At 53.0% G+C, this 23,642-nt stretch overlaps 2 protein-coding genes across 7 annotated transcripts in view; one reads left to right on the forward strand and one right to left on the reverse strand.

Moving 5' to 3' along the window:
- The window catches only part of AKAP7 (A-kinase anchoring protein 7), a 121,910-nt gene that overhangs the window by 35,698 nt on the left and 62,570 nt on the right, over positions 1–23,642 (forward strand). For 4 of the 6 annotated variants that reach the window (XM_064170194.1, XM_064170195.1, XM_064170196.1 and 1 more), the window contains exon 7: positions 13,193–13,337. In XM_064170194.1, the coding sequence (XP_064026264.1) occupies positions 13,193–13,337 (145 nt within the window). Of the gene's footprint in view, positions 1–13,192; positions 13,338–20,531; positions 20,735–23,469; positions 23,574–23,642 lie in introns of those variants that run through there. The other 2 variants (XR_010308173.1, XR_010308174.1) reach the window with 2 other exon arrangements.
- MSH5 (mutS homolog 5) lies at positions 5,831–8,449 on the reverse strand. The gene has a single exon (XM_064170083.1). The coding sequence runs from the start codon at positions 8,447–8,449 to the stop codon at positions 6,014–6,016; it is 2,436 nt and encodes an 811-aa protein (XP_064026153.1). The 3' UTR covers positions 5,831–6,013.

Here is a 23,642-nt window from a genome sequence, read left to right on the forward strand (position 1 = left end):
CCCTCACACTGACAAAGTTTCCCCTCCTGTTCCCGTGGCACCTCCTCTGCTCCAGCTTGCCCCCAGTGCCCCTTGTGCTGCCCTTGGCCACCCCTGGGCAGAGCCTGGCTGTGTCCTGCCCACACTGCCCTGCACATCCTTAGCACAGCACTGAGGGCAGCCCTCAGGCTGCTCTGCTGCCAGCTCCCAGCCCCAGCTCCCTCAGCCTGGCCTCACAGGAGAGCTTCCCCTGCCTGCAGCAGCCTGGGGGCTCTGGGCTGGGCTCTTTCAAGCAGTTCCCTGAGCTTCTTGACTTAAGGGTCACAGAACTGGACACAATATTCCAGATGTGGCCTCAGTAGGGCAGAGCAGAGGGGGAGATCACAGAATCACAGAAACTTGCAGGCTGGCAAAGCCCTTCAGGATCACCAAGCCCAACCAAGAACCCTGCTCTACAAGATTCACCTTAAACTACAGCCCCAGGCACCACATCCAAACCACCCTGAAACACAGCCAGGCTTGATGACTCCAGCACCTCCCTGGGCAGCTCATTCCAGTCCCTGACCACTCTCTCCATGAAAAACCTTTTCCTAATGTCCAATCTAAACCTCCCCAGCCTCAGCCTGAGGCCATTCCCCCTTTCTCTGTCTCCAGTTGCCTGTGAGCAGAGCCCAGCAGCAGCCTCTCCACAGTGTCCCTTCAGGTAGCTGTAGACACCAATGAGCTCTGCCCTCAGCCTCCTCTGCCTCACACCAACCATCCCCAGCTCCCTCAGTTGCTCATCAGATTTACTCTCCAGGCCCTTCACAGCTTCCATGCCCTCCTCTCGAACTGCTTCAGCACCTCCACATCCCTCTTATAATGAGGTGCCCAAAACTGAACACAACACTCAAGGTGTGGCCTCCCCAAAGCCTCACCAAGGGCACAATGCCCTCCCTGCTCCTGCTGGGCACAGCATTTCTAATCCCAGCCAGGATGCCACTGGCCCTCTTGGCTGCCTGGGCACACTGCTGGCTCACCTCAGCTGCCTGGGCACTGCTGGCTCACACTCAGCTGTCTGGGCACACTGCTGGCTCACACTCAGCTGCCTGGGCACTCTGCTGTCTCACACTCAGCTGCCTGGGCACACTGCTGGCTCACACTCAGCTGCCTGGGCACTGCTGGCTCACACTCAGCTGCCTGGGCACTCTGCTGGCTCACACTCAGCTGCCTGGGCACACTGCTGGCTCACACTCAGCTGCCTGGGCACTCTGCTGGCTCACACTCAGGTGTCTGGGCACTGCTGGCTCACACTCAGCTGCCTGGGCACACTGCTGGCTCACACTCAGCTGCCTGGGCACTCTGCTGGCTCACACTCAGGTGTCTGGGCACACTGCTGGCTCACACTCAGGTGTCTGGGCACACTGCTGGCTCATTTTCAGCTCCTGTCTATTACAACCCCGAGATCCCTTCCTGCCAGCAGCTCTCTGGCCACACTGCCCCAAGCCTGCAGTGTTGCTTGGGGTTGTTGTGCCCCAAGTGCAGGGCCTGGCATTTGGCCGTGTTGAAGCTCATCCCATTAATGCTGTCCCATGGGTCTAAGCCTATCCAAGTCCCTCTGCAGAGCCTCTCTACCCTCATTCAAATCAACACTGCCACCTCACTTGGTGTCATCTGCAGACTCACTGCTGACACTCTCTGCCTTAATCAGGGTCCTCAATAAAGATGTCAAACAGAAGTGGTCCCCACACAGATCCTGAGGAACACCACAGGTGCCCAGCCCCAGCTGGACTGAACTCCTCTGAGCACCACTCTCTGAGCCCTGCTGTGTAGCAGTGCTTTAGGTAGCAGACAGTGCTCAGCCAAGCTCAGCCGACAGGAGCTGTGTGGGGAACAGTATCAAAGGCCTTCCCAAAGTCTGGGAATACAACAGTCACAGCCTTTCCCTCACCCAGGAGCCAGGTGATCTTGGCATGGAAGGAGATCAGGTTGGTCAGGCAGGACCTGCCCCTCTAAATCCATGCTGACTTGGCCTGATCCCCTCATGAGAGATGAACCTCTCCTGACCTACTGACCATAGCCCTTCTAATCCACCCCAGGCTGCCATTGTGCACATTGCTGGCTCCTGGGCATCCTTCTACCCACCAGAGCCCCCAGGTCCCTCTCCTCTGTGCTGCTCTCCAACCTATCCTAGTCCATGGGGTGGTTCTTCTGCCCTTGCCCTTGTGTTTCCTTGATATCATGGTCTGGTTTCTTTTGTGGAACTAGGTGGGCCCAAAGGATCAGAGGACTTGTTCAGAAGCACAGGGCTTAGGAGGCTGTAGGTTGTGCTTGTTTGGGTCACTTTGTTCCGTTAGTGTACAGGAGAGAAGAGGCAGACAAGCTGTGGGATCCAGCTGGGACTCTGCAGAACAAGGCAGGCTGGCAGCTAACCTGTTGGATTTACTCTGGGCTTTGTTGGAGAGGCCTTGGAGCACATCTCCTGTAGTCTTTCTACAGGCAGCCACTTCTCACCTCTTTGCTTGCTTTTTTGGTGAAATACATGGACCTGCTGGAGGGGGTTCAGAAGAGGCCATGGAGATGATGAGGGGGCTGGAGAACGTCCCCTGTGGGGACAGGCTGAGAGTTGGGTCTGTTCAGCCTGGGAAAGAGACCTTAGAGCAGCCTTCCAGTAGCTGAAGGCTGCAGAGGGACTGTTTGCAAAGGCCTGCAGGGACAGGACAAGCAACAGTGGTTTGAAATGAGAGCAGAGCAGACTGAGGCTGGATGTGAGGAACAAGTTATGCACCGGGAGCCTGCTGGAACACTGCAACAGGTTGCCCAGGGGGTGTTTGAGGCCCCATGCCTGGAGATACTCAAGGTGAGGCTCAACAGGGCCCTGGGCAAGCTGTTGCAGGAGGATGTCCCTGCTGAGTGCAGAGGAGTTGGCCTGGATGAGCTTTGGAGGTCCCTTCCAACCCAGACCATTCCATGATGCCAGCTATGACGTTTCTAAGCTCACAGCAGTTCCTGTTTGTACTAAGAGCTGTTTTTTGAAAGACTGATATTAGAAATCCACAGCTCCATTAGGTATCAGCTGGTCAGTGGTGTACCTCTTGGGTTAAAACATCTCAGCCAGCCAGGTGAGGCTTTGCCAGTTTGGGTTTTGGTTCTTTTTTGGCTGGTTTGTTTACATTTTTCTACCTAGCATGAACTGTTAGCCCAGATGTGTACTTTCTGTGCTCTGATATTTACTGCTGCTGACAGAACCAGGTCAGTGGCATTCCACATCATCTTCTTTAGCCCTCCAGAGTGCTGGATGATGCATGTGGCATTCTGAGTATCCACTGTCAAGCTCCTATCTGTTACAAACCTGGGGAGTGCTGTCAGCTCACTGTCAGGCATAGGTTAGCATCACTACCTTCTGTACACAGAACCTAGTGAAGCACAAAGCAACTGGAGTTCTGCTCCTGAGGGTGATGATTCCATTCCTGCTTTCCTCACCAGCCTGCCTTGTTGCCACAGCTCAGTCACCACCCCTCTGGTTTTCATTTGTCCAGACTGAAATGATTGTGCCCCTGAGATGTATCATGAAGCACACTTGATAGATGCTGTGTGGCAGTTTGAGGTCCTGTGGTACCTAATGCTGCCACAGCTACAAAGACTGACAGGGATTTCCTAAGCAGAAGATGACTGACAGCTAAATTGCTCTGATGGCTTCTACTTCATTAGTGAGCAGTATGTCAAGTAAGGAGTTTATTCTTAATAGGAAGGGTGGGGAGACACTGGCACAGGTTGCTCGGGGAGGCTGTGGATGCTCCCTCCCTGGAGATGTTCAAGGCCAGGTTGGATGAAGCCTTGAGCAGCCTGGGCTGGTGGGAGGTGTCCCCACCTATGGCAGGGGTTTGGAACTGGCTGAGCTTTAAGGGCCCTTCCAACTCAAATCATTCTATCAAAGAATCTTTCATGGGGCCAGTGGTTGGCAAGAAAAAATGCCTCAAATCTGATTTCTCAATATTGAATATCTGCTGCTTGTCTGTAGAGTGTAGCTTTAGAGGGCTCTGTGTAGCACTGTGAAACAGAAGGTATCAGTGGGAAAACTCCAGGTGCATTTATACCACTGGCAAGTGTTACACCAGGCCTGGTTCTCTGTTACCAGTCAGCTTCAGTGGTGACACCTTCAAGGTGCCAGATACTTTGCAGACACTCTTAGGATGCTTGCATGATAAGCAAGCAGTGTCAGGAATTAAGTGACACTGAAACTCAACTGGGAAATAAAGGCCTGAGTAGCTCAGCAGTTTGTGCTCCTGGGTTTAATGCTGTCACCAGCCTCAATTCACAGAGAGCTAACATAAAGTACTTCTTGTGGGATAATAATAGTAACAGTATTAGCAGCAGCAACAACAAAAATAAAAGCAGCAGTAGAAATAGTAATAATTATCAGGATAATTGTAATAATAGGGCTATTAATTATTAATATTATATTGCTTGTTATTCTACTAATTATAACTACATTTGTAACTATGACATTAACAAAAGCAGTGACAACAATAATAATAAACAGTCATTCTTTCATCATACAGCAGGAAATGCCACACAGAATCAAACCCAGAGCAGTCTATTCAAACTGAAAGCTTTTTGATGTGCACTCATACTCATCTTTTTTGCTGCCTTCAGCTGGGCATAGCAGATAAGATGATGATAATATAATTTGTCTTGCTAGTCTTACTACTATTATTAGTATATAATATGGTCTATTATATAGAATATGTAATACATATATTAGAATACATAACCTAAATAGAAGCATAAACATATTAATTAGCATAATAACAACAACAATAATAGTGATAATAATAATAATGTATTTCTCATGTAAGTGTCTCAGTTTCTGTGACATTAATTCTGGCGTCCTGGAACAGCTTGGTGCTGAAGACAGGCAGAGTCTTTGCTGTGGCTGCATTGGCCATCCTGTGAGCAGCTGCAGCAGGCTGGGCAGTCTGTGATGAGTGCTGTGATGTCTCTTGTCTCGGGTAGGGAGCCCTAGGCATTGACACCTCCTTGCAGGAGAGTGTGATGAGTGTGATTTCTCATCTCGGGTAGGGAGCCCTAGGCATTGACACCTCCTTGCAGGAGAGGTTATTTACTCCTGTAGTGCTTACACATCATGTCTCCTGCTTCCTTTATCTGCTAAGGACTTTTTGTTGCATATCTATGCTTCAAACACTGCGTTCAGTGAAGATCCTCTGCATGAGAAGTGAAAGGGAGTCCTGCCGTTAGTCCTTCAGTGTTGGGTTTTACTCCATGCTCAAAAGCAGAACAGAACATGTGAGTTTCTGTCTCACACCCCTAGGAGTGTTTTCAGTTCCCTAGATTTTTACTTTGCTTTTATTTGCACCCACATGGCAGAGGTACACTGTCATACCTGTAGTTGTACTGTATGAGATGAGTAAATTCCGAGTAAGACCAAACCAGTAGTGCTTATCAGTCCCCCCTCCAGCATTCACTGTATAACAACTTCTGGGGTCTCTGCCACTTAGGACAGAAATGATGGTACAGGGAAAGCCTCAGAACTCAAGACATCCCTCTGGATTTGCACTTATCAGCCTCTATGTCAATGGTTTGTGTTGTGACAGCTGCTGCTTGCTGGTAGGGTGGCCTGAGGCACAGACTGGCTTGGAATCTTTGGTTCTGATCCTAGAATGGCTGAAGGGATCAGTGTGGCACAGTGCAAAACAGCAAACTCTTGGTTTGCAAACTCTTAGGAGAGCACAGAAGTGTGTTGTGTTTTTTCTACAGTACTTTTTAAATGTGGAGATCTAACAGCAGAGAAAATACACAATGGATTGATCCAACAGCTGGAAGAGTTTCTTAAATGGCCTTTGGGTGTCTCATACAGTTAGCTGCTGCAGAGGTGCCTAACAAGAGTGCTTGTCTTAAACAAGAGGAAGAAAGGGCATAAGTGCAGACAGTTTGTGACAAGCTAAATGTAGTGTGAGGTATTACTCACAGTGAGCATTCTTTCAGTCACCAACCTCTCCTGCTCAGCTGGCAGAGTGGGGGTGATCTTTGCCCGTTACAGGACTGAGGCTGCATAGGGCAGCACCTCGTTACACATGAACTCTTCTAAGTCCACGGCAGGATCATCAAGGTCCAGGCTAAGAAACTTCTCCACCATAGCCTTGCATTTCTCCATCTGGCGGCCTCTCGAGGGGTGGTCGATGCGTTTGATCTCCTTCCCGTTGCGGATCAGTTCTGACACTTCCACTCCTCTCTCTATGATCTTGGCTGGCATTCCTGCTAACGCGGCGATGTTGGCAGCATGGCTAACAGTGGACATGCCCTGTTTGATCTGATAGAAAAATATTAGTTCGTCTCCATCCTGGTGGGTCTCCATGGTCAGATACTCCAGAAGGGGTGTGTCAGGCAGAAGTTCTAGCTGCATTAAACTGTGAAAATTAGTAGAGACAAAGACCTGGGGACACTGTGTTCCTTGACTGATCCAGTACCTCAGGACAGCAGCCAGAAGGGACAGGCCGTCCAGCGTGTTGGTACCTTTACCAAACTCATCAATAAGTACCAAAGACCTCTCTGTGGCATTGTTTACTGCCTTGGCAACCTGGTTAAGATCAATCATGAAGGTAGAGAGCCCTACAGAAACAGATTCCCTGCTGTGGATTCTTGTGTAGATAGCATCAATTACTCCAATCTCTGCCTCTGCTGCCGGGACGTAACTGCCGATGAGGGCCATGAATACTATCAGACCTACTTGCTTTAAGTAGACGCTCTTTCCAGAAGAGTTGGGTCCTGTGATGATCTTTATTCGTCTGGTGGCCTCTCCACTGTTCACAGGATTGGCCACAAAAGTCCTTGCACACAGTTCCATGAGTGGATGTCTTCCTTCCTTGATGTGGAAGCCGTGGCGGTGAGTATAGCGTGGGCGGCAGTAGCCATTCTCCCGCGCCATCTCTGCCAAGGCCAGGAGCACATCTAGGTGTGCAGTGTACTCAATCACATTGCTAAGCACTTCACACTTCTCCAAGATCCTTGTCTGCAGCTGGTGCATAATGAGTGCTTCCTGGTCTCTGATCTCACAGTGCAAGTCACCCAGCAGGCTGTCCAGCTCCTTTGTCCTGGCACTTCTGTAGTGCAGTTTATCCTCGGACAAGAACATGAAGTCCAGGCTTTCAATTTCAAAGTCGCTCTTGTCCACCATAGTTGGGAGCCGTGGAATGGAGAGCAGAAACCCAATCAAAGGAATGTAGATCACAGAACAGGAGGGAATATTACTGTCCAGGGCCTCCAGTTCTTTCCGTGCCACTCCTGTAAGGAAGTCTGACAGTCCCATCAGCTTTCGTTTCTTCTCATCGATGGTGGGCTCCACATTGGGTCTAACAGAGAAGCGGTTCTCCGAAACGCTGCCTTCGAAGTCCACCACTTTGCTGATGAGATTAGCAATGTAGTGCAGATCATCAGTGAAGACACGTGAGATAGTCTGGAAGAGTTCAATGGTGCTGGGCAGAGAGCGGCAGGTGTCTCTCAGGCACACCGCGCTGCACACCGTCTTATAGAGTGCTTGCCAGTCCCCAGCCTTTGTGTGGGACAGGGTCATTCTTTTCAGGATAAGAGGCACATTCTTAATATTCCTGAGGCTACTCTGAAGAGTAAGGACTGTCTCATGGTTCTGAGCCAGCAGGAAGAAGTGGATAACATCAAGTCGTTTGTTCAGCTCTGTCCAGTTCCTAGTAGGCCGTGTAAGCCACAGCCTCAGCAGCTTCTCTCCCCACTTGCACCTGCAGCGGTTTAAGATCCCGTATAAGCTGAAGCCCTCTTTCAAGCCACTGGACAGCTTGTAGACAGAAGGGTGGATGTCACTTTTGAAGATCTGCAGGACACAGTAAGCATCTTGGTCCATATTCACAGTCTCTGAGAGCACAAACTTTTTAAAGGCCAGAATAGGAACTGCAATGGAAGTATCTTCAAGCTCAACTCCAACCCTTTTCCTGTCCAGGAACTTCAGGAGTGCCCCCAGAGCCCGTATCATGAGTGGGCTCTCGAAAGGGATGACTGAGGACAAGTAGAGAATTTTCTCTGTTGCAGTCATATGAGATGGGATAAATGGAAACTGCCGAGATAAGATCCGCTGCTTGCTGACTTCTAGGCCGAAATCTGCGTTAGGAAACAGGACAACTTCTGGTTTTCCTAGGTCTTTATCACCAGCTGGAGCTGTTAGGTTGGCCAGGAATCTGGCAATATTCTGATCCTGTTTTGCACTGGTCACTATGCACTGAGGATTAACTTCCCCAATCACTCTGTGCAGTAGCTGGAGGTTTTCATTATCAGGTATGTCAGGCATGAAGTAAACGGAGCAGTCTTCGGTGTCATAGTAAGTGATTGCAAGCTGCCCTGCGTACCACAGGACAGACATATGTGCCTCAGAGTGCTCTTGCTCCTCTTGTTCAGGCCCGAGTGGTGGTGGCACAGCACCGCTTGTGCTTGGTGTGGCACTCATCCTGTTGGAGAAAGGTATTTTTATTCACAGTTCATCCAAAAAGGCCTGAGAAGTAAACTGCCATTGACAACAGCAGGTTAACACACACCCTTCCAACCCTGGAGAAACAAAGATGCTACAATGAATTAAGGACAGGTGTGACCTGTTCAAGTCCCCATCAGGTCTAGGCACATGATTGCTCACCTCTGCTCAGCACTGTGAGGCCACACCTCACATACTCTGCTCAGTGTTAGAGCCCTCACTACACGAAGGACACAGAGGTGCTGGAGTGTGTCCAAAGAAAAGCAACCAAGCCGCAGAAGGGCCTCAAACAACTCTTGTGAGGAGCAGCTGAGGGAACTGCGCCTGCTCAGTCTTCAGGTCGCTCAAGGCCTCATCCGGCCTGGCCTTGAACACCCCCAGGGAGGTTGTGGAGCACAGAATGGGATCGAAGATCAAAGATCTCGTTCTGTGCTTCTGTGCACCGCAGCCTCCCTGAGCAGCCTGTGCCAGTGTCCCCTCACCCTTGCTCTGAAGAATCTCTTCCTCCTCTACACTCTCAGCCTCCCCTCTCCCAGCTCACAGCCATTGTCCCTCGTCCTGTCACTCCCAGCCCTTGTCAAAAGTCCCTCGACCGACCCAATCCTATCTGCCTCTACTCACCCTCCTCACTGCGGCCAGCAGCTCGTCACGGCCGCTGCCTCTTCGGGAGTCCTAAACCCTCTGTGTTGTCTCCTGGGTGCTGCTGCCCTTCCCCTCCGCGCTCTGGCTGCCGCCGCACGGTGCCCTCAGAGCAGCCGGGCCGCGTCCCGCCGCAGCTCCGCCAGCCGCTGTCTCCGGCGTGTGGAGAGGGCTCCGCAGCCTGCCGCCCGTGCGGGAGCTCCCTGCCCTTGGGAGTCCGCCAGCCGCTGCCCGGCCCCCGTGCTGAGCCCTGCTCTGGGAGTCGGGAGAGGAGGTGGCTGGAACAAGCCCCCGGAGCAAGCCCGTCCCAGCGTGGTGTCCGCCACGCCGCGGATCCAGCTCCGTGGCCCTGGGCTGCGCAGGAGCGAGCAGACACTGCTTTATGGCAGCCCCTGGCCGCTGCTCCCTTACTGCAAACCCCGCTCGGCTGTGCTCTCCCCCGCGGCCCTCAGCAGCGCTCCGCAGGCGGAGCTCGGGGCCCGAGCGGCGTTCGGTCCGCGCTGTACCGGAACGGCTCCAGCCTCCCGCTGCCAGTTCCGCACCGGGGCGCGGAGCGCTGGTGCTCATCTCTGCCGCTTTTATCACCCGGTACTCGAGGCTCCACGTTTCGACAAGTGCCTTCTCTGGGCCGAAAAGGTCTTTCTGTTACTGACTGGTGTGTAAATGTGTGTCAAAGAGCTGCCAGCCGAGGGAAGGAATCCTGATTCCGTTTCAGTCAGCTGCAGTCCGTAAGGGCCAATCTGGCCACAGAGCATGGAGCTGTCAGTGAGGGCAGTGAGGCAGGACCACGCTGGGGCTCCCAGGGGGTCTGTGCAGCCGTAACACAGTGTCCGCCGCTAGATGTAGGTTCCAGAGATGTAGGAAGTGGCAAGTAGCTTTTCACCTCTTAATTAGACTAATCCAAATCAGTAGAGCCCATCTGGCAGATGAGTGACTGTGAGTGAGGCACCACTGGAATGTGCGAATGGTCTCTGCTCTGGGGAGACTGCACCTGGAGTGCTGCATCCCGGCCTGGGCTCCCTGCTTCGGGAGGGACAGGGAACTGCTGGGGAGAACCCAGTGCAGGCTACGGCATGAGCACGGACCTGGCACAGCTGTGTGAGGAGAGGCTGAGAGCCCTGGGGCTGGGCAGCCTGGAGAGGAGAAGGCTGAGAGGGGATCTGAGCAATGGTTACAAATAGCTGAGGGCTGGGGGGTAAGAAGCAGGGGCCAGGCTCTGTGCAGTGCTGTCCTGGGGTAGGACAAGGAGCAGGGGACACAAACTGGGACACAAGGAGGAGAAACCTTGTTGTGAGGGTGCTGGAGCCTGGAGCAGGCTGCCCAGAGAGGCTGTGGAGTCTCCTTCTCTGGAGGCTTTCAGGCCCCACCTGGATGTGTCCCTGTGTGCCCTGCCCTGGGTGCCCTGCTCTGGCAGGAGCTGGACTGGATGAGCTCTGCAGGTCCCTTCCAGCCCCTACCATTCTGTGAATCTGTCATTCTGTGAGTGGTGCTCAGATAAGTTACTGTGGTGCAGGGGTGTGAGGAAGGAGGCAGTGTCTGTGCCTTTTAGCGTGCCAGCTGCAGAAGAGGATTAGAAAAGGAGGAGGCCCTGGGCTCACGAAGAGACCCAGACCTGGGAGGCAGTAACAAGAGCTGAAGCGGGCCAGTCGGACTGCTGAGGCCATGCCAGCTGTGGGGATGTTTATCTCAGTAGGATTGTCTGCTCGAGAACCTGTCAGATGGGACAGCAAGGGAGAGGGGAAGCCATTGAAGAGATGCAGAGAGACACAAAGCTGCCAGGCACAGCACACAAGCCCTGGAAGCAATGCTCCTCAGCCACTGCTCGATGCTGCCCTGGAGCCACCGGCACTGTGCAGCCATGGGGGACATAGTGCGGAGGGGCTGGGAGCCTGGGGTCTGTGTGAATGGGTTTGGGACGTGCAGGGGCAGGGTGCAGAGGGGACAAAGGTGGGGAGCAGAGATGGGGTGTCAGAAGGGCCTGTCCTGTGTGACACAGAGCTGGTGTGTGGCTGCTGGGAGCACATTGCACCAGGTTGGAAGGGGCCCTCGAAGGCCATCTTGTCCAACCCACCCGCACACAGCAGGGACACCTCCAGCCACAGCAGGTTGCTCAGTGCCCCACCAAGTTCAACTTTGAGTATCTCCAGGGAAGAGGCCTCCACCACCTCTCTGGACATCCTTCTCCAGTACTTCACCACTCACTGTGCAGAACTTCCTCCTGATGTCCGACCTAACCCTGCCCTGCTGCAGTTTCCAGCCACTGCCTCTCGTCCTATCACTGAGCAGCCCCCCCCGGCCTTCCTGCAGGCCCCCTTCAGACACTGCAGTACAGCTCATGTCTGGATCTTCCCCAGGGGTGCTGGTGCTCATCACCAAACCTCAGGCTGGACCAGCCAGCAAAGGGGGAGACCCATGGGGTGGGTAAGGGTTCCTGGGGTCTGGGCAGGGGTGCCAGGTGGGCAGAAGAAGGCCATGCCAGTGTTTGGGGGATGCACAAAGGTACCTGGAGAGTGTCACATGCGCCTGCACTGGTGGCCTTCTGCCTCTGCTGGGGCTGCCCATCCTTGTGTCTCATGGGAGCCATGGCTGTGGGTGCTGGTGAAGGCAGCACCTTGTCTGTGGCAGCAGCGCTGTGTCCGTGCCCTCTGGGCACGTGTGTCTGTGTCTCTGGGGTGTGAGAGCTGCAGCAGCAGAGCCGCTCAGGCCCCAGGGCATGGGGCCAGGCTCGGGCAGACAGGCAGTGGGAGCCCTAGGCTGGAGATGCTCAGGGCAGTGCTCACTCCTACCATCCCTTAGCATGCAGTAATGATTCTTAAAAGGGGAACAACATTGTTCTGAGGTAGAGTGAGGGAGAAGCTAATGGATTTCTGCAGAGGGCATCTATTTTTAGTGAAAATGTGGTGGAGTGAGGAGCCCTAAACCCTTAAATAACAACTGAAAAGAGGATTTCTGCAAACGGAACATTTGCTGTGTCCCACTCTGTAAATGCAGAACTCCATAATGATACTGAGATTAGACCTCAGTGCAGGACTTTAGATGCACTGAGATAGGAGCAAATCCAAGGCAGGTGCAGCACTGTGTGTTGTTTTGTACAGGACTGAAGAGGAAGGGGTAGAGAACAGGTATCATGGCACTTTCATTTCCTTGGCCAAGTGCAAGGTCCTGCACCAGGCTAGGGGCATTCCCAAGCCTAAATCCAGGCTGGGAGGGATATGACTCAAGAGCAGCCTTGCAGAGAAGGCCTTCGGGGTGTCAGTTGGTGCCAAAGTGTCCAGGAGCCAGCACTGGTTGCTGGCAGCCCAGAGCCAGCTGTGTGCTGGCTGCAGCCAGAGCAGGGAGAGCAGCAGCACAGGGAGGGGATTCTGCCTCTCTGCTCTGCTCTGCTCAGCCCTCACCTGCAGCACTGCCTCCAGCTCTGGGAACCCAGCACAAGAAGGACCTGGAGCTGCTGGAGAGGTTCCAGAGGAGACCATAAAGAGGATCAGAGGCTGGAGAACCTCCCTATGGGTATGTGCTGGGAGAGTTAGGGTTGTGCAGCCTGGAGAAGAGAAGGCTCCAGGCAGACCTCAGAGCAGCCTTTCAGTACCTGAAGGGACTCCAGGAGAGCTGGGGAGGGACTTTTGACAAGGGCTGTGAGTGATAAGATGAGGGACAATGGCTTTGAGCTGGGAGAGGGGAGAGTAAGAGTGGAGATGAGGAAGAAATTCTCGAGAGTGAGAGTGGTGAGACACTGGCACAGGCTGCCCAGGGAGGCTGTGGATGCCCCTGCCTGGAGGTGTTCAAGGCCAGGCTGAACAACCTGTGCTGGTGGGAGGTGTCCCTGCCCATGGCAGGGGGCTGGAACTGGATGAGCTTTGAGGTCCTTCCCAAGCCAACCCCTTCTGCTTCTCTGATTCAGTGATGTGGTTCTGCAGCAGAATGCTTAACTGAAGCAGAATATTCAGCACATGATTGTTTCCACATTACTTTTGCACCCTGAAGATTTTTTCCATCCTAAGTATCCCTCTGATTGCATAGGAGCTGAATTTGAGACGTCAGCCTGCCAGCAGAACAGCTAATTGAATTTTGTGTTGCTATTTAAAGGTGAAGAGGATTGACTCCAGGCTGTATGAAGAGTTTAAAAGCCTTTACTTTGGAGAGGAAGTCCTGCACCGCCTGGATCTTTGCTCTATGGTTAAAAAAAAGCAACCCAATGGGTACTACTACTGTGAGTCCTCTATAGTTTTGGGTGAGTACAGCTTCATGTTCATTCTGTATCAGCTGTGTCTGTAAGCTGTGTGCCTGGAGAGCCATTTTGGTGACATGTGTGTCAAACAAGTCTTAGAGTGATGTCCCTGGAGCCTGGCAGGGATCTCTTCACCTCTGGCTCTCCAGAACACTCTGCAGTGCTGCTTGCTGGCAGCCAAAGTTTATCTGCAACTGTCCACCCCAGAATCCAGCTCTGCTTCTTGTCCTAATATGATTGTTTCAGGTAAGTGAGCTGTGCCAGTGCCCAGAGCTGCTCCTCTCTCTGTTGGTGTAAAGCAGCCTGGGTGACTGCTAATGGGTGCTGACTGCAGCCCGGGAGCTGCCTGGGTCCCAGAGCTGTCACCTTACTGGGACTGCATTCTGCACAGAGAATTTTACTGCTACCACAGATTCCAGAAGAGCTGTTCAGACTTCCATGGAGGTGAATGCTGCTGCCCATCCTTACAGTCCCTTGGCAACTATTCCATAGCCCTGAGAAATGCGGGGGTGCTTCACGCTGTGTTCTATCCGGGCTCTGTAATACAAAGCCCTGGTCAAAACTGGAAATGCCCAGCTCCACCAGGCAAGGCCCCAGCACAGAATGCTGCTGCCCAGCCTTGGAAAGTCTTGGAACCTCTTTCATACCCCTAAGAAATTTTGGAGTACCACCTTTGCTTACAACTCCCAACGTTTGACTTTGTGGTTTAGAATAGAATAGAAGAGAATAGAGTACAATAGAAAAGCATCAACCAGGTTGGAAGAGATCTCTGTCCAGGCTCAGTAAAAGCTCAGATTCAGAACTGAACATGTCCAGCTCCTGCTCTGCAGGGAAAGTGGCAGCCCTAAGTGCTGTTGTCCATCCTTGAGAAGCCTTGGAAACCATGTCATAGCCCCAGGCAGTCTGGGGGCTCCACTTCTGCTTTGGCTTATAACCCACAGTGTTTCACTTTGTGTTCTATTTGGGCTTGGCAAAAGGTCACATTCCAAACTGAGCCTTTCCTGCTCCTGTTTTGCCAGGGAAAGTGGCAGCACCAGATGCTGGTATCCACCCTTGAGAAGCCTTGGCAAGCTTTTCAGTGCCCAGATGCATTTGTGGGTAGCATCTTTGCTTCAGCTCATAACCTGTGATGCTTCACTTGTGCTCTGGGCTCAAACATGAACACGTCCAGTTCCAGCTCCAGCAGGGGAAGGGCCATCATGACTAAACCTTGCTCAGACACCTTGCCTAGATCACTGCAGTGCCAGAAATCACAGCTTTGTCTGAACAGCCTTCTTATCCCTGTGATTAGCATTCTAGGCTTGTCTTCTCTTTTTTGCCACTAGTCCTGCATAGCTGGAAGTTCAGGTGGTGCCCATGGAAGGTCTGTACTCTGGGATAGTGGCTTCTCCAGGCCACCTCTCTGTGGTGGTTGGCTCCTAGTAGCTAATAGAGGATCTCAGGACTGCTGTTAGTGGTGTTAGAGCCATGAGTTCAAACACTTGAAATGGAACAACTAGGGAATGTCGAGGATATTTTCCCAGATGCAGGCACTCCTTTAAGGGTGAGAATGTCTTGTGTGATGTGTGGGGAGTGCCTTTGAAAATAGCAAGCCTGTGCCTGTAGATCTTTAAGAAAGCAGATGTCATGAGAAGGTGCCATGCCAAGAAAGCCACTGGCATCCTGGCTTGGGTCAGAAGCAGGGTGGGCAGCAGGGACAGGAGGTGCCCATGCCCCTGTGCTCAGCACTGCCCAGGCCACCCCTCCAGTGCTGTGCTCAGCTCTGGGCCCCTCACTGCAGGAAGGACACTGAGGGGCTGCAGCCTGTGCAGAGCAGGGCAGTGAGGCTGGAGAAGGGCCTGGAGCAGCTGGGAGTGAGGAGGGGCTGAGGGAGCTGGGGGTGTGCCGGTGCAGAAGAGGAGGCTGAGGGCAGAGCTCATTGCTGTCTGCAGCTGCCTGCAGGGAGGTTGGAGGAGGAGGGGGCAGCCTCTGCTGCTTGGTGGCAAGGGCCAGGAGCAGAGGCAGTGGTTCCAAGCTGCCCCAGGGGAGGCTCAGGCTGGAGCTCAGGAAATATCTCTGCACTGGAAGGGTTCTCAAACCTTGTCACAGGCTGCCCAGGGCAGAGCTGCAGTGCCCATCCCTGGGGGTGTGCCAGCAGTGTGGAGCTGGTGCTCAGGGACATGGTTTGGCATTGGCCCTGCAGTGCTGGATGAGGGTTGGACTGGATGAGCTTGGAGGGCTCTGCCAACCAGAAGTACTCTGTGAGCTGTGGTCAGGCAGTAATGCATCCACAGGTAAGGTTTTTAGATGAGTTGCTGGTTTTCTCCTGTCCTACCTGAGCCGATGCTTGTGTATGTCGTGTTAGAGGCGAGTCTGGAGTCCATAGCAGGGATCAGGCTGTGGAGTTTGGAGATCAGTTTAGATTTGTCTTTCTTAGTACTGCTACAGCCTGGCTTTTGTGTTTTGAGGATTGTTACTGTCTTTCTGCAGTCGTGGCAAAGGTTGGGTGTGGTGTTGGAGGACACAGGATACTGAAATGCTTACTTCAAGCTCATGTGAAGTCTTAGGCTTTTTTCTGCTGTCCCTGCTGACTGCAGGGGGGTTGGACAGGATGACCTTTGGAGGTCCCTGCCAACCCAGACCACCCTGTGACTCTGCGATCCTGCCTGCATGGCATCAGTGAGCAGTATAGCTCCATCTCAACAAGAATGTGAGCAGTCTTAATAAGTCTTCATCAAGCAAAGCCTTAACTTTGACCTGCTTGAGAAAATGTCTCTTCTTGTGTGGATCCTCCTACAATGGGAATGGGAGAAACCTGCAGAGAGACCTCTGCAGTGAAATGCTTTGAGAAGTTTGCTCTCCTACACCTTGCAACATCCTCCATATTTCTGGCAATTAAATGTTTGTACAAAACCCAACAAGTGAGCAGAAATCATTCCAACAAGCAAATTATTCCCTGGAGCTACCATTGCCCACACTGAAGTGTGCCAGCCTTGGTGATGGAAATATTTCTGACCTTGGAGCAGGGACTGCTTCCCGGGCTGCTGCCATCCCAGCTGGCACAACAGGAATCTTTTCACTGCAGTCTTGTCTCCTGTGGGCATTTCTAAACAAATCCCTGACTTCATCCATAAGGAATAAGGAATCTTGAAGCTGAAAACCTCTGGAGTTTATGAGTTGATGTCCTTAAGGAGAAGGAAGTCTTGAAAAGATGAAAAGTTCCCTTTGTTAAGAAGATACAGAGTGGAGAACTGAGATATCTCAAGAAGATGAAGATTGTATGAAGGTGCTGTGTCCATCTCCAAATTCTGCAGCACTGTTAATGGTCTGATGGACTCCCGGGATCAAGGGGAACAGGAGTCTGCTGGAGGGAGTCCAAGGGAGGCTATGAGGCTGCTGAAGGGCCTGGCACAGCTGTGAGATGAGAGGCTGAGAGCCCTGGGGCTGGGTAGCCTGGAGAGAAGGCTGAGAGGGGATCTGAGCAATGGCTACAAATAGCTGAGGGCTGGGGGGCAAGAAGGTTCCAGGCTCTTTTTGATAGTGACAGGACAAGGAACAACAGGTACCAGCTGGAACCCAGGAGGTGCCACCTCAGCATGAGGAGAAACTTGTTTGGTGTGAGGGTGCTGGAGGCCTGGAGCAGGCTGCCCAGAGAGGTTGTGGAGTCTCCTTCTGTGGAGACTTTCAAGCCCCACCTGGATATGTTGCTGTGTGCCCTGCCCTGGGTGCCCCTGCTCTGGCAGGGGCTTGGACCTGGAGGTCCTTTCCAACTGCTGCCAATCTGTGATTCTGTAATTCTATGATGCACAAAATAAAAGGAGAAGGTCTGATCCAGGCACCTCTCCTGGCAGAGCTGATTTTGGTGGAAGGCTACAGCTATCACAGACAGAAGCACACCTGGGTGATGCATTGGGCTGCAGCTAACACAGACAGAAGCACACCTGGGTGATGCATTGGGCTGCAGCTAACACAGACAGAAGCACACCTGGGTGATGCATTGGGCTGCAGCTATCACAGACAGAAGCACACCTGGGTGATGCATTGGGCTGCAGCTATCACAGACAGAAGCACACCTGGGTGATGCATTGGGCTGCAGCTCACACAGACAGAAGCACACCTGGGTGATGCATTGGGCTGCAGCTAACACAGACAGAAGCACACCTGGGTGATGCATTGGGCTGCAGCTATCACAGACAGAAGCACACCTGGGTGATGCATTGGGCTGCAGCTCACACAGACAGAAGCACACCTGGGTGATGCATTGGGCTGCAGCTCACACAGACAGAAGCACACCTGGGTGATGCATTGGGCTGCAGCTAACACAGACAGAAGCACACCTGGGTGATGCATTGGGCTGCAGCTAACACAGACAGAAGCACACCTGGGTGATGCATTGGGCTGCAGCTAACAGACAGAAGCACACCTGGGTGATGCATTGGGCTGCAGCTCACACAGACAGAAGCACACCTGGGTGATGCATTGGGCTGCAGCTAACACAGACAGAAGCACACCTGGGTGATGTATTGGGCTGCAGCTAACAGACAGAAGCACACCTGGGTGATGCATTGGGCTGCAGCTAACACAGACAGAAGCACACCTGGGTGATGCATTGGGCTGCAGCTAACACAGACAGAAGCACACCTGGGTGATGCATTGGGCTGCAGCTCACACAGACAGAAGCACACCTGGGTGATGCATTGGGCTGCAGCTATCACAGACAGAAGCACACCTGGGTGATGTATTGGGCTGCAGCTATCACAGACAGAAGCACACCTGGGTGATGCATTGGGCTGCAGCTAACACAGACAGAAGCACACCTGGGTGATGCATTGGGCTGCAGCTATCACAGACAGAAGCACACCTGGGTGATGCATTGGGCTGCAGCTAACACAGACAGAAGCACACCTGGGTGATGCATTGGGCTGCAGCTAACACAGACAGAAGCACACCTGGGTGATGCATTGGGCTGCAGCTAACAGACAGAAGCACACCTGGGTGATGCATTGGGCTGCAGCTCACACAGACAGAAGCACACCTGGGTGATGCATTGGGCTGCAGCTCACACAGACAGAAGCACACCTGGGTGATGCATTGGGCTGCAGCTAACACAGACAGAAGCACACCTGGGTGATGCATTGGGCTGCAGCTCACACAGACAGAAGCACACCTGGGTGATGCATTGGGCTGCAGCTCACACAGACAGAAGCACACCTGGGTGATGCATTGGGCTGCAGCTCACACTGACAGAAGCACACCTGGGTGATGCATTGGGCTGCAGCTAACACAGACAGAAGCACACCTGGGTGATGCATTGGGCTGCAGCTCACACAGACAGAAGCACACCTGGGTGATGCATTGGGCTGCAGCTAACAGATAGAAGCACACCTGGGTGATGCATTGGGCTGCAGCTAACAGACAGAAGCACACCTGGGTGATGCATTGGGCTGCAGCTAACAGACAGAAGCACACCTGGGTGATGCATTGGGCTGCAGCTCACACAGACAGAAGCACACCTGGGTGATGCATTGGGCTGCAGCTCACACAGACAGAAGCACACCTGGGTGATGCATTGGGCTGCAGCTCACACAGACAGAAGCACACCTGGGTGATGCATTGGGCTGCAGCTAACAGATAGAAGCACACCTGGGTGATGCATTGGGCTGCAGCTAACACAGACAGAAGCACACCTGGGTGATGCATTGGGCTGCAGCTAACACAGACAGAAGCACACCTGGGTGATGCATTGGGCTGCAGCTCACACAGACAGAAGCACACCTGGGTGATGCATTGGGCTGCAGCTAACACAGACAGAAGCACACCTCGGTGATGCATTGGGCTGCAGGTAACAGATAGAAGCACACCTGGGTGATGCATTGGGCTGCAGCTAACACAGACAGAAGCACACCTGGGTGATGCATTGGGCTGCAGCTAACACAGACAGAAACACACCTGGGTGATGCATTGGGCTGCAGCTAACACAGACAGAAGCACACCTGGGTGATGCATTGGGCTGCAGCTCACACAGACAGAAGCACACCTGGGTGATGCATTGGGCTGCAGCTCACACAGACAGAAGCACACCTGGGTGATGCATTGGGCTGCAGCTAACACAGACAGAAGCACACCTGGGTGATGCATTGGGCTGCAGCTAACACAGACAGAAGCACACCTGGGTGATGCATTGGGCTGCAGCTAACACAGACAGAAGCACACCTCGGTGATGCATTGGGCTGCAGCTAACAGATAGAAGCACACCTGGGTGATGCATTGGGCTGCAGCTAACACAGACAGAAGCACACCTGGGTGATGCATTGGGCTGCAGCTAACACAGACAGAAGCACACCTGGGTGATGCATTGGGCTGCAGCTAACACAGACAGAAGCACACCTGGGTGATGCATTGGGCTGCAGCTAACACAGACAGAAGCACACCTGGGTGATGCATTGGGCTGCAGCTCACACAGACAGAAGCACACCTGGGTGATGCATTGGGCTGCAGCTAACACAGACAGAAGCACACCTGGGTGATGCATTGGGCTCCACTTTGCCTAAGCACACTCTGGTTGTTTTCATAGTTCCCAAAACTTCACTTGGGGACAAGGTAGGTTAGACCTGGCTATTCCTGCTGCCTGAGCTGCTGGTTTTCAGCTGCTTTTCAAGATCTGGTTTGTTTCATTCTTGTGCCATAAAACAAGTGCTCTGCCTGATCCAAAGGTGCTGCTGGACAGTTAGAGCTGGCTCTGAATTCCAGCTGTTTGGTCCAGCTTTACATAACTCCTGCTGTTAGCAGTTAGTGCTTGCAAGACTCCGTGCAGGGCTTTGGTAGCAGCTTGGTTTCTGCCTTTTGGTAGCTTCCTCCCTGTGCTGCAGTTCAGAGTCACAGAATCGGAGTCACAGAATGGTGAGGGTTGGAAGGGACCTCCAGAGGTCAGTGAGTCCAACCCCCCTGCCAGAGCAGGGTCACCCAGGGCAGGTCACACAGCAACACATCCAGGTGGGGCTTGGAAGTGTCCGCAGAAGGAGACTCCACAGCCTCTCTGGGCAGCCTGCTCCAGGCCTCCAGCACCCTCACAGCAAAGAAGCTTCTCCTCATGCTGGATGGGAGTGCTGGCTGGGCTCGAGGGCTGTTTTGAGGGCTTGCCGTTAAATACTTAATCCTTTAAACGTGTCAAGCACTTTTCAAGTGCTAATTGCTGCTATTGTTTCTGTCTGCACTTAGGGCTGCCTTTATTTAGCTTGAGTAGAGTGTTGCAAACAAACGCAAAGCAGTGCAGAGAAAGAAGAGTGAAAGAAGAAGCAGAATTCTTGGAAGATTTTCTCCCTCAGAGGTAGCACAGGGGAAGTCTCATCTAGGAACTTCCATTTACCAGCCACACAGAAGAACCTTATCACAGCTTGCAGGCTGAAGCAGCTTTCTTTCAGGTCTGTATAATCACATTTTACTGCAATGGCTGTAAACAAATTCTCTTTGAAACAAGGCTACAAAACTCTTCATGAAAGGATGCTGAAAGTGTTTAAGGAGATACTGAATGCTGCAGGCCTAGCTGGCCTAAGGAGATTTACATAATGATCCCTTTGATGGGCAGAGGACTACCCAAGAGTGTCCACTGGTGGCTGGGGGATGGTGAGATTGAGAGCAACCCGGCAGAAGAGGACTTGGGGGTGGGTGAGAAGCTGGGAAGGAGACAGCAATGGGCACTGGCAGCACTGAAGGCCAAGAGCAGCCTGGGCAGAGATGGAGAGAGGGGATCCTGCCCCTCTGCTCTGCTCTGGGGACACCTCACCTGCAGGGCTGGGGCCAGATGTAGGGTCCTCAACACAAGGGAGACCTGGATCTGATGGAGTGGGTCCAGAGGAGGCCACAAAAATGATCAGGGGGCTGGAGAACCTCTGCTGTGAGGGAGGGCTGAGGCAGCTGGAGGGTCCAGAGGAGGGCACAAAGATATCAAAAGGCTGAAGCACCTCTCCTGTGAAGACAGGCTGAGAGAGTTGGGGCTGATCATCCTGGAGAAGAGAAGGCTGCAGGGAGACCTTAGAGCTGTACTTCAGTATCAGAAGGGGACCTACAGGAAGGCTGGCAAGGGACTGTTCAGAAGGGGCTGTGGGGATAGGCTGAGAGCAGTGGTTTGGAACCAAAGTTAGGTTGGACATCAGGAGGAAGTTCTGCACAGTGAGGGTGGGGAGGCACTGGCACAGGTTGCCCAGGGAGGTGATTGAGGCCCCATCCCCGGACACACTGAAGATCAGGCTTCTAGGCAACTAGAGCAGCCTGCTGTAGTTGGAGGTGTCCCTGCTGCCTGCAGGGGAGTTGAACATGATGACCCAATGCAATCTGTGAAGCTGGGGCTGATCACTCAGATGAAGGAGTTCACATTGAGAAACTCAACTCATTCAGTATCCCATGGTCCTCTGAGTTTTGAGGTGACATGTGCCAGCTGCCATGAGGTGGGAGGTCTGAAGGAGGACACTCTGATGGCTTGCTGGTTTGTTTGCTTAAAATAATGAGCTGAGCTGTACTTTGAGAGTGAAGCTTCAACATGATTGTCACTGTCATGTCCAGTTTTAGCTCCTGAGAGCACAGCCTGTGGGGCTAGCAGGGATCTGCAGAGAAATTTCCTGCTGCAGATGTCTGTGGGCTCTGCTGAAGACAGTGAATGCTGCTCTGGAGCATATTGCCAAAGCCTGCTGCTGCAGGCTCAGCAGTGGTTTCCCCTCTGCCCTCATTCATGTCACTCCCATGCTTCCCAGCCTGCAGCTGCCACGCAGAGCTGTGCTGTGGCACAGAAAAGCCAGGGTAGTCTGCAGCTGCAGGGAGCTGTGGGCAGTGTGGCAGTCAAGCTGGAGGCCTGTGGCTAGTGCTGTCCTCAGGGGTCCATCCTGGCTCCAACCATATTCAATATATTGATCACTGATCTGGATGAAGGGACAGAGTGGTCCCACAACCAGTTTGCTGATGATAGCAAACTGGGAGCAGAGGCTGACACCCCTCAGGCTGTGCTGCCACCCAGTGTGACCTGGCCAGGCTGGAGAAATCCAATGGAATCCAACCAGGACAAGTGCCGAGTCCTGGAGCTGGGGCAGAGCAACCTCATGGACCAGTACAGGCTGGGGACTGAGCTGCTGGAGAGCAGCCCTGGGGAAAAGGACCTGGCAGTGCTGGTGGGCAGCAGGATGGGCAGCAGCCAGCAACGTGCCCTGGTGGCCAAGGAGGCCAAGGGTGCCCTGGGGTGCATCCAGCAGAGCGTGGCCAGCAGGTCAAGGGAGGCTCTCCTGCCCCTTTACTCTGCCCTGGTGCAGCCTCACCTGGAGTGCTGTGTCCAGTTCTGAGCTCCCCAGTTCAAGGACAGAGGCTTGCTGGAGAGAGCACAGCAAAGGCCTACAAAACTGCTGAGGGGACTGCAACATCTCTGATGGGGAAGGGCTGAGAGCCCTGGGGCTGTTAACCTGGAGAAGAGCAGCCTGAGGGGAGCTCATCAGTGCTGATCAGTACTTACAGGGAGGGTGTCAGGAGGATGGAACCAGGCTGTGCCCAGTGGTGCCCAGTGACAGGCCAAGGGGCAACTGGCACAAAGTTGAACATAAGAAGTTGCATCTAACCATGAGGAGGAACTGCTTTGAGGGTGCACTGGAGCAGGCTGCCCAGGGAGGTGTTAGAGTCTTCATGTCTGGAATCATTCAAGACCCCCCTGGACATGTTGCTGTGTGACCTGCCCTGGGTGACCCTGCTTTGGCAGGGGGGCTGGAGTGGATTGTCTCCAGAGGTCCCTTCTAACCCCTCCCATTCTGTGGCTCTGTAACTCTTTGCTCTGTGTGTTCTATTTCTAGGGTTAGTTCTGGTCTCTCTTTGGATCTTTTCATCTCATTAGATACATAACACTCAAGTCTGGCCCAGACTTCAGACAGCAAAGAAGTAGGCACTGGGTTTGTGCCTTCTGTGCCCTTCAGGGCAAGAAGATTGGGTGCACAGACATGGATAAAGAGCTAGAGCTGCACACAGGCTTTCATCTGTATGAAGTCATCCTCCAGTGTCCCTCTTTCTGATGCATTCATACAACTGCATCCATTCCCCCTTGTGTTCAGCTCAGTATCTTCTGTTCCTGTGCTTACTGAAAGCCCTGTGCAGAGCAAATTCATAACCATAGCATTGCTTCCCTCAGGTGACAGAGACCAAACATTTAAACTCTTCAGATGCAGCAGCTGCTTTCCTTCTGCTTACCTTGGACTAGTATCTGTTAAGATGTACAAACCCAGCATATGAAATGGATGTGTTTGGGTAGGATGCATTTGTGTCGTGGAATCATCCAATGGGCTGGGCTGGAAGGGACCTGCA

Source organism: Pogoniulus pusillus, chromosome 33 (assembly GCF_015220805.1).
Source record: "Pogoniulus pusillus isolate bPogPus1 chromosome 33, bPogPus1.pri, whole genome shotgun sequence".
In the NCBI taxonomy this organism is placed as follows: domain Eukaryota; kingdom Metazoa; phylum Chordata; class Aves; order Piciformes; family Lybiidae; genus Pogoniulus; species Pogoniulus pusillus.

Coding starts and splice junctions, on each gene's coding strand:
- MSH5 (XM_064170083.1), bottom strand. CDS start 8,449: ATGAGTGCCACACCAAGCACAAGCGGTGCTGTGCCACCACCACTCGGG.